Source organism: Coptis chinensis, chromosome 2 (genome assembly GCF_015680905.1).
Source record: "Coptis chinensis isolate HL-2020 chromosome 2, ASM1568090v1, whole genome shotgun sequence".
In the NCBI taxonomy this organism is placed as follows: Eukaryota; Viridiplantae; Streptophyta; class Magnoliopsida; order Ranunculales; family Ranunculaceae; genus Coptis; species Coptis chinensis.
The window spans coordinates 40,754,772-40,765,168 of NC_141457.1; the positions used below are offsets into that span (position 1 = coordinate 40,754,772).

The following is a 10,397-nucleotide window of genomic DNA, read 5'->3' on the forward strand; positions in this document are numbered from 1 at the left end:
GTAAGCTATAGACAATTCTACAAAAAAAATGTTGTGGATAAAAAAAAAGGAATGAACGCAAGTACATTAGAATAGTGACAATGTCTGTCTGGTACTCTAGTATGTATTGAATGAATTATGTAAATGAAATCTAAAAAAACATTATTTCTATGAAACAATTGGGATTGAAAAAAGAAATGAAAATACATTGATATAAGTAATATCAAATTCCTTACTGAAAAAAAAACATAATTTATTCATAAACCAACTTCGATACGCTAAGTGTATTTTCCAGTATTGGCTTCATCTTCGATTAATTTGATCATAGCTACTTTTCCACGTTGGCGAATAAATATATTTGAAGAGTATTTAACTGCATGTATGTTAGTTAGTGTATAGTCCATTAGTACATAGGCAAACAACTAATGAAGAAAGACACATGTATTGTTGATGTTAACCTTTGTGCTAATGTTGGTGTAATCCTCTTCTAGAGCATCTAGATGTGATGGAGGAACATTGTTGGACTCAGATGAATGCAGACCTATCAGATGTAAAACAGTATGCAATGGTAGAATAACCTTTTTTTTTCTCTTGTTGTATTCAACATGGTCAACTGTAATTGTTTCGTAGGCAAAGTACAACTTGAGTATGCATACTATAGTTACAGTCCTGTTCCTCTATTTCTAAAACCTGAACTGAGAACATTCAATTCTTTCAGTTTCTCCTAGATTATCAAAAGACACATGCCTGAATGGAGATTAATTAGCTCCCAAGACATTGGACCTGTGAAGCATCAAAATTCAACAGCCATCAAGAAACTATGCATTAATATTATTGATAAAGTTGTTTAACATTATGTTCACGTACATACTGAATGTAGCAAAGGAGGAAGGAGCTTTACATGTTTAAGACAATAAATTACCTGCGAATGTGAAAACCAGTTTTAAAATTCAAACCACTTTTAGTAATCTGAGGTTCTGGACTTCTGTAAGGCAACAATGACTCCTATCATTCTTTTGACCATGAGCCATGTTGCTATGATGGACTGCCCAAGTACTTGCTTCTGCCGGTGACAGAAGTAATAACCTCTCCCTCTGGTGTCGAGTTCAACTCCGGCATTGGTGAGAATAGCTTTGATATCCTTCTTAACTCCCTCACAAATCATAGTCGACCCCTTACACTACCAGTATCAGTCTGAAATTTTAAGGTGTTCCATAGTGTCAGTAGCAAGAGAAACATGCTTTTTGTGCTGTGAAATCAAGGTTTGGACATTTGAATAATTAACTGGTTTCACTGTAGATAACATGTGTGAGTCTGTGTGAAGGGTAGCAATTGAGACCTGCTTTCTGTGCTGATGAAACTTAGTTAAAGCTTAAGGAGGCCGCACTGCAATTGAGACTTGCCTTGGTTGCATCAGAATTTTGGTGTTGCTTTGTTCTCACCGTCCCAGAAATATTATCTTTTTCAGCTATTGATGATGATGAGGTATGATGGGTAGTGCCTGTTTTACAGGGGATCTTGGGCATTGAAGGAAGGCTAGTGATGCCTATCAATGGAGGCCTCAACTTGGAGCGTCCAAGTGGCGACTTTTTCTATGTCCAGACTTTTTGATTTTGGTATGAAAATTCCAATGAAAAAGATGATTTAGCTGGAGCAACAACAACCCTATTTTCCTGTTGGAGTCTGGCTTTCCTCTCCTCTGCCAATTGACTCTCAAGATCTTGTCTGTCAAAAGTGCAAAAACAGAAGTTCAAACTTTGAGTTAGATCACAAATAAAAAATAATATCATCAATATTCTCAAGTCGTTATCTTTACCTTCTCTTGAAGACTTCTGAAGAGTTGTTCAAGGGCAGCAAACCTCAACTGTAATGATTGGAAATTGTTCTGTAATTTCATTATTTCCCTCTCTTCCTGCCTTTGCTTTTCAGCCTGTTCAGAACGTAAGAAAGGGACGAATTCATACAACCATCAAGAATAGGTACCTTTGATACGAACATCCCTTTTGATACCTTTTGATATTATTAGTGTAGAGATATAAGAAGCATACCATTTGCTTGTACTTGAACAACTCCTGAGGATCTACTTGTTTATGTTCAGGTCCATGCTCAACCCCTCGAAGTGGATTTGCAAAGTTCAGCGAACAGAGGGTCTCTACTGAGTCTGCAAAACTTGGGTTGACTTGAACAAACTGTGATTATGGAACTATATAATTAGAAAGTCCCGGCTTTTAGTGCAATTTTCATTTTCAGCATGATGATTTTCAATCTCATGATCAGTGTCAAAGATATACAGCTACAAAAATCTAGGTTTGTTACCAAGTGTTGGTAAGAGGCTCCCTATTCTATGATAAATAGAACCCCATGCACGATATGAAAAAACACCATCCCTACCACTTTCAATTTTTTTATCAAGGTCAACACCCATCAAAGTAAATGAAAAAAATATGATTGTAAGAATTATACACAGATTGTAAAAAATATGATTGCAATATGATTGTAAAAATATGATTAACTTCTTTCTTATTCAGAGATTTCTAGCTAAAATTAAATTCTTCTCTGCATTTGGAGAAGGTGCAGATGCCAGATATACCTATATAGCTCCGTATGCCTCCGTATAATTTAGTTGTCAAAGAAGAGCACCCAGGAGCCGCCCACTATGCTATGCTGCTATGATAGAGGTTATCCCTACTTAAACCGATTGTCCACTGGCCGTGGTTTGAGACCTTCCTATTTTGCAGGTAGGTCCTATGGTCTAGTAATGTAGGTTAGTGGAGATAGATGAGAAGAATAGAGAGTTTTGATTAATTTCGACATCTAAGGAAAAATGAAACATGTCCAAATCAATGATGGCAAATTATTGGCTCACTGAACTACTTCAGTCGATACAAATATATCACAGTCGAGTTCAACTCCGACATCGTTTACTATGATATTTACTTGATACTATGTCTTACGCATTATACTTGATATCAATTAAAACATTTTTTAGTGAGTTTCATCGGCAAATTCAAGGCATACGCAACCTGCAACCTTCAAGTTATAAACCAATTGACGATTAAGTGAATACCCATAAGCGTAAAAACCTAGAATCAAAGTCAACCATTTTCAAAACCCCTAACTTCCATGTCCCTAATGAGATTGCTCCTAAACATATTTAGAGAAGGCAAATAGATCTTTTTTAGCTAATAGATCTTTTTTCGTAAGTGGAGAAGTTGATGATAAGCTTAATAGCAAAGAAAGGAAAGCTAGAAAACCGTAAACTAAACTTTAAGAGCAAAGAAAGGGAAGAACATTAACTTGTTTTTCACCTTAATGATTTAGACATGGACGCTAAGCTTAGGCCACCAAGGGAAGCACATAACCTGTTTTTCACATTAAAGCACATAAGAACCTCTTTTAACATTGTTAACAGGATCAACATGGTTATATAAAAAAATTGACCGCCGATAACTCTCAAGTCTTAAGAGAGTCTCATTGATAGCAACAATATTGTGAATAAATAATTTAAAATGTCATTCTTTTGTGAAAAAAATATTCTTTTAATAAGAACATTCACCGCATTATTTTGTTTCTCTACTCATCATATCATGGAGAGTGGGTTATCGACCATATTTTTCACAATTACAACACTATATGCTTAGACATAAGAATTTTTACCTCCAAAAAATTATATATATACACCTTTGAAATCAATGTGATGATCAACTTTTGTAAACCAATGTCATAGTTCTCACGGTTTGTATCAATATGATGCATAACTATCCCACTTATGGAGTATATCCTAAAAAGAAGAAAAAAAACTCAATTTCTCTCATCAATTAAACTTTGTAAAGCTCAGAAAAAAAAAAATTCAACAGTATTGAGAAAATAGACAAAAGAGGTTCAAGTGGCATGGAAATCAACATTCATTTTAGTTCTCGAAGACGTCAGCTACGACTTATTTTTGCATACCTTGGATACCCTTCTTTGCTCATATGTAAAGCCTCACAAACTTGGAGTGAAGTTTGTTTAAGAAAATGGAAGTGAAACTACTTATGGTATAGACTATAGGAAAATGCACTATCCACATGAGTTCAATTTCACTCATTAGTCACCACCCAATGGTGTGTTTTTAGTGTCAACTTCTCTCTACTTGTATTTTTTTTAAGAAGCTATGCACACACACTCTTGGGTGCTGAGGAATCACATTCATACTCAAACAACCACGTCGGTCTTAACCTTACTCTTTTCAATTACACCTCAACAAAAAAAAAAACATCCCATGAATAAATGGGACAAAAAAATCCTTTCAAAATATCTCATATGTAATAATATAGTGGTGTAACGACATAGAAAAGAATCAGTGAGAGAGGTATTACCATGTCATTTATGAATGGAATATAGAGCAACGGAATAAAGAAATATAGTTGGTGATCATCTTGCAAAACCATCTTAACAACAAAAATTGTTCTCTTATAGCTGCAATGACAACAACTTTATAGCAACAATAAAAGATATTGAAACCTCCCAAATAATGACTAAGATACGGTAGAAGTCTTTTGCATAATATGTAAACCATTGAGTATACTAACATCATGTGATCCCAATCAGAACCGAAATCAAGAATTGGAACATAGATATGAAAGGCCCACACGATACACTTACCTTTTACCATAAACATTTCGAATTACTGGCGCACGGACAATAGAAGAAGATTGAACTGACGCATGCTTTTTTTCCATATGAGTATTTTGATAAAAGCATAAAGAGAGATATTGTTAAGGATTAAGAAGAAGAAGATAGGGGCCATACCTTAAATCTCGATGGGATTGTTCTCTGCGCAAAGAGAGCTGTTCTTCGATCAGTCATGTGCTGGGGGTGAATTCTTTGTCGCTACCACTGCTATTGTCATACCTGAGTGTTGACACGATCATTTGTATGTGAAGAGTTGTCCATGTTCGACTGATTTGAATCACACGGTGGTCAATAGAATGCATTCAACTCATTTTAAATAACAACAATAATAATAAGACCATGTTGATACAAATTAATTCAGCAAGAACAATGCGAACACTATCCTCTCAATTAAGAGTTTCTGTTTTTTTTTGTTTTTCTCAAGGTGTCAATCCTAGCATATGGGGAGAGTTTTTGGTTTTCTGTTCCTATTATTGAGAGTTTATGTTTTTTTGTTTCTCTCAAAGTGTAATAGGGTTACAACCTAACAATTGAAAAGGGCGTGTGTTTCCTTTTGTTTTGCCGAATTTGCACCTCCTTCATTCCTTGGCGACCTTACAAAAAGGAAAGAGAATTTACTAAGTATTTGTGCTGGAGTGATATGTGTCATATCATAATATCATAATCTGATTACTCAGTTTTGGTTGCAGCTGAAGACCTTATCAAAAAGACGAAAGTTAACGCAATTATCGGCATGGAGACATGGCAGGAGGCAGCATTAGTTGCTGAACTTGCACTTTTGAGAAAAAAAGGGGGAATACGTGTCCACTTTTGAGAAAACAGGGGGAATGACATGGCTTCTAATCTTCTGAGGAATCAAGTATATCATTTGGCCATACGTACTCCAGTTCTTAAAGTCAGTAAACATGCAAAAGTGAGCACACAAACGTCAGTAATTATTGTAAACAAATAAAGGATAAGTTGGACCAGATAGGTAGATCATAAAAGTCAGGGTCACACAGAAATGAGAAGACCGGCCAACTATTAATCCTAAAGATTCACATGCAGAAGGACAAAGTATATTGCATATATTAGCACATAAAGAAAGTTGCACGGTTGATGGACAAATCAAACTTAGATGCAACACAAAGGTGGATAGACATAAAACTAACCTGTGGATTTGTTCCCATATGTGGTGCTGGAACATCAGAATGGACTCCCCAATTAAATCATGTATCGCTCATGATGGCTTCTATAGCTCCATTATTTATTTAAGCATAGATTTTTTACACATAACTATTGAACTTTTTCTGTGTGTGACCTCTCCCTTTCATGCCTAGAAGCTGTTAGAGGTTAAGAAGAATATTGATAAGAAATAATGAAAAGAAAATGCCCCATGTATCTACTACTTGGGATAGTGAACAAATAAAATCTGCAAGATTTGATTCAAAGCACTTTCATTGAAATAAATATGGAAGAATGTGCTGCGGAATTACACTTTTAGTATCCTACGAACAAACAAACACACAATACTAATTTATTTAAGGCCAGGGGACTAAGAAAAAAGAAAAAAGGCTAAGGAAATTACCTACCCCAGTAACTGGGATTTCAACAGTATTTCTTTTGCTTTTTTAAAAACACTATTGAGCATTGTACCTCTATCCTCTCGACATTTATCTCTACCTCATTACTATTATTTGTTCTACATAAAAGCAGCTTCATGCCATCTATTACAATGTACCAAATGTAAAATCTTCTGACATACTGGGTAAGTCCTACAGAACCTTAAATAACCTATGCACCCATAACAAAGCAATTGAGTCATGGACAATATGCATGTTTGTCAATTATCTTCCAAGACAAAAACAAAGTGGCTATGACTTAAGTAAGTTTTAATATTTAAGTTCTTTAAGTGGCTTCAACTGAACATGATTAGTTGATTACATTGTGCAACGAAAATACCGGTGTACAAACACTAAGGGCAAGAAACATCTTTTACTCCACATGTAGAAAGATACGACTAACTTAAGGTGTAAACTACCAATACTACAATAGCGATGTTGACAATTGAAATTAATTAATTCATCAGCTTTACCAAGCTATCATTATCCACAAAGTTAGTGAGTAGTTAGCAAATAAAAAAAAAAAAAAACAATTTGGGAATTTCATCTCGTGGGGAGAGAACTATTAAGATATCAAAAAAGTCCCTTTTGATTTTTCACTTATTTCAAACACTTTTAATCACCAGGAATCTATCTCTACAAAAATTCCTAAGTGTTCTATGACCAGGGCTGCCAAAACCAATTTGTCCATTGCAAAGTATGTCTGTGGAAGTAAAAATGGCTATAAAGCGGTGCCGCCTAGCTCAGAAAACAATCAGCAACAACCGATTAAAGTATTAATTTTTTAACCAACAGAAAGATAAAAACATTTGAGAGTACCTTAAAGCATTGTAATATGATGTGACTTCGAACTTGGGCGTAATCAAGGTTGAATTTAACAGACTCGCAACACCAACACTATCACACGACAACAATCACCATTATAATATCCTAACACTGCCTTTTGGTCTTGAGAAATTCTAAGAAAAAATTGGATGAAATATCTGCATACAACTATAAAGGGAAAAGGCTTTCACATATCAGTTTACATACTAACCTCTCTTTTAAGAATCATCCAATCAAGAATCGTCTAATGAGTGTATTAATAATAAAATAAAACTGGACTTATTTCTTCGCAGATTTGTTGGCAGTATTACTTCAGATCAATCTGATCAGAAAAATCCCTTTAGCGGAGGACGACAATAAATCCCTGGTAGATTATATTGAAACAAAGAGTAATCATCCAAGTGACTGATCATAACTCTATTTCACAATTTCCAGAAAGGTCCTTTCTTATCAAAGGAAACTACAGTCCTTCAGTACTGTCTAATATCTAATTAAAAAAATATTTGACCACTACAGCATGAACTTCCGTTGTGCAGTTTGGTGGACTATCACACCAAAAATTCGCATACGACATGGGATATTTACCATATATATCAAATATAGTTCCATCAAGCTATGAGCTTGTTTTTAGAGTAAACATTTAAAGAGCAAGTGCAGTATCTGAAGCACGTACAACAAAATCCTACACCCTCAGGGAGATGAAAAACACCAAATTCTTCACTGAATTGTCTTAGAAAATATATATGTAACAAAAAAAAAATGTACCCAATTAGCTAACAGGTTTTATGTTGACCTATTGTTGTTAAAATGTGAGATGGATACATGTGTATATCTCTATCTCCTATAGAAATATAAAGTGTCACAAAGCAGATAGAAATATACTACTAAAGCATGTGGGCATGTCAAAACTGAATCCAGAAAATGGAGTATCCTTATTACATCGGTCACCAAGTCTGGAAAGCACCAATACAATTGAATCAGTCATGTTAAGGGCTTAAGGCTATGTGTATGGCACAGAATTGTATTCCACAAACATTTTGTGTCAATGCACATCAAACTATTATACAGGTGTGAGCTTATATAGTTGGCAAAGAGAGAAAAAGAGTTGTGCAGTGCATCGTGTTTTCAAATGTAAATCAGTAATTTAAATAGAAAATTGTTAGAATTGAGTTAGGGTTTTTACATACCTTGTTTGACTAACTGTAGTCTTCAAACGTTCAAATCGTTTCTCATCTCAAGAAATTGAGGTTACAACCTTATCTCTGAGTATTTATAAATCTTCTCCTCATCAGTTCATAAATCATACCTTTCTTCTTTTTCTGGCATTTTTCAGATCATTCTATTCTTCTTCTTCAGAGAGATTTTGAGAGAGAGAGATTTGAAAAATGTGTCAAGAAGTAACACTGAACAAAGAAGAGAGGAAGTTTTTGGGGCAAAATTCGGGACTTTTGTTTTGTTTTATGTTTTTGTTGTTTCATTGGTTTTAATACGGTGAGAATAACGAACAATTGAAATTGGGAAAAGTGGGAGTAGATTTACTTTTTTTCTCCCGAATTATTGGAAAATCTGATGTGTCAGTCTCATAGAAAAAAGGGGACTGACGTGGGTCATTGGGAGCATTCCCAACTACTCAGTATTAACTAAACACTAGCCAATTAGTCCGCCTGCGGCCGGACCTGCTACATTGATAGTTCACGATTAACTATTTTTACTTTTATCAAACTATTAACAACTACAATACAACATTACCTACCATTATCTACCATTAGTTGCATTACCTACTATTGGCAGAGTATTGACTGACCTTCCTCCTTGTAAGCCAATGTAAATGAATCCTTAGCTTTTCAATAGATTAGCTGATAAATTGAATATCGGAGAGTGAGAGCGATTAAGGTTTTAATGGAGACAACAAAGGGTTTACAAATGCTAGTATAAACCATGACCACTGACCAACAGTCAAAAACGATCATTTCACATGATTTTAGTTAGTTTCAAGTAATGAAAAATAGCATTTGAAATCATTCGGGTCATAGATAAATGCATTTTAAGATTTTAATTCAATGCAACGAAATACAAATATATAAACCGTGAGAGCCAAATATAGAGTGGGGTGAGTGTTGTTAACTCCTTTGCACGTGAAAGCATGTGGAAATCTTAGTGAATAGTTGATGTATATTACAGGTTCGTCTGTGTTCATTATAGATTAAATAGTAAAGCTAAAAAAAAAATTCGTGTACAAAGCTATTGAGACAGAGTGCAGAGACAGAAGGCACAAAAGAACGCCTATGAAAAGACTAACATCATTTACACATACAGAGTAAGTAAAGTTAGAGCCACTGAAGTTCTTTATGTCTGGCAAGTTCTTTGTTGTAGATAGTGACAAAATGTCACAGTTGTCAGAGCAAGAGCAAGAAGAGATTTGTATGAATGATTACATTAAAGATAATTGAAGAAGTTCCTTGTACCAGACATTATAAAATCTAAAGTTTGTCTGGGGTTTAACTTGTAATCTTATGGTTCGACAAAGACCATGCTGCGCAACTTCATATTTGTATTGTAGAAGTTGAGCCATTACTTGATTTAGAAGTGTTTTGTAAGTAAGCGGTAACCTGGGTGGGGCGATGGCTTGTGGCATATGCCCATTAATGTAATAGTTATGTGATATTGGTTGAGACTTGAGAGTCTAGCTTAATTCCCATAATTAAATGCAGATTCCGTTTTTTTTTGCTTGGGCTTTGAGCAGCCAACATGACACCTTTGTCTCTTTATTCTCTCTTTTTCACACTTCATGTACTAAATCATGTTGCTTTGAATTTTGAGGCACTTATACCGGACGTAACTTGTTGCGAACATCTAGGCCGAATACAATCGGATCCTTGTGATTGGATTATGGCCTACATACCCAAGACCTAGCCTTCCTCTCTTCTTTGCACGGGCCACAAACAACATACAAAGGTTTTCGTCCAATCATCTTTCCATTCATTTCGTTCACCTAATAAGAAAATGCATACTTTTAAGAGCTCCTAATGTATTATGTATGTATGTGTGTGTAAATATGGTGGGATCAAAGACAACATATGCTTTTAGCAAAGATCCTCGAGAGTAGAAAATGCAACAAAACCATAGCCCATGCTACTCGCCCTTGCATATCACGCTTGATCTGCAGAAAACCAAAGAAGGATGTGGTTACATACATCATAAGAAAAACGAATGAAATAACATGAAATAAATTTTCCATAATGCTAGGTCATACCGTGTGGGATGTTATCGTCCCAAATTGAGAAAACAGCTCCTTCAGTTTCTCATCACTAAAGTCAT

General features: G+C 35.1%; 1 protein-coding gene across 22 annotated transcripts; it reads right to left on the bottom strand.

Moving 5' to 3' along the window:
* Nucleotides 1-545: 545 nt before the first annotated feature.
* Nucleotides 546-8,634, bottom strand: LOC147516041 (kinesin-like protein KIN-14S). Of its 22 annotated transcripts, none has more exons than XR_015210905.1 (9): nt 8,267-8,628; nt 5,805-5,975; nt 4,771-4,920; nt 3,637-4,437; nt 3,277-3,341; nt 2,028-2,168; nt 1,796-1,909; nt 902-1,704; nt 546-762 (listed from the first exon to the last, which is right to left on the bottom strand). XR_015210905.1 is itself a non-coding variant. In XM_086588729.1 (6 exons), exons 3-6 carry the CDS (start codon nt 4,825-4,827, stop codon nt 1,693-1,695), a joined length of 324 nt encoding a protein of 107 aa, XP_086444855.1. In that variant the 5' UTR covers nt 4,828-4,920; nt 5,805-5,975; nt 8,267-8,614; the 3' UTR covers nt 790-1,692. The 22 variants fall into 22 exon arrangements, 1 of the variants encoding a protein (XP_086444855.1); XR_015210904.1 differs by having other exon boundaries at nt 3,288-3,341; nt 8,267-8,627; XR_015210906.1 differs by having other exon boundaries at nt 3,288-3,341; nt 4,338-4,437; nt 8,267-8,617.
* Nucleotides 8,635-10,397: the final 1,763 nt, after the last annotated feature.

Bases quoted from the DNA above. Each gene is read 5' to 3' on its own strand.
- LOC147516041 (XM_086588729.1), bottom strand. From the start codon at position 4,827: ATGACTGATCGAAGAACAGCTCTCTTTGCGCAGAGAACAATCCCATCG. The intron at 2,169-4,770 runs GTATGGCCCCTA...CCATAATCACAG, and splicing joins CAATCCCATCGAGATTTAAG to TTTGTTCAAGTCAACCCAAG. The intron at 1,910-2,027 runs GTATGCTTCTTA...CGTTCTGAACAG, and splicing joins TGTTCAAGTACAAGCAAATG to GCTGAAAAGCAAAGGCAGGA.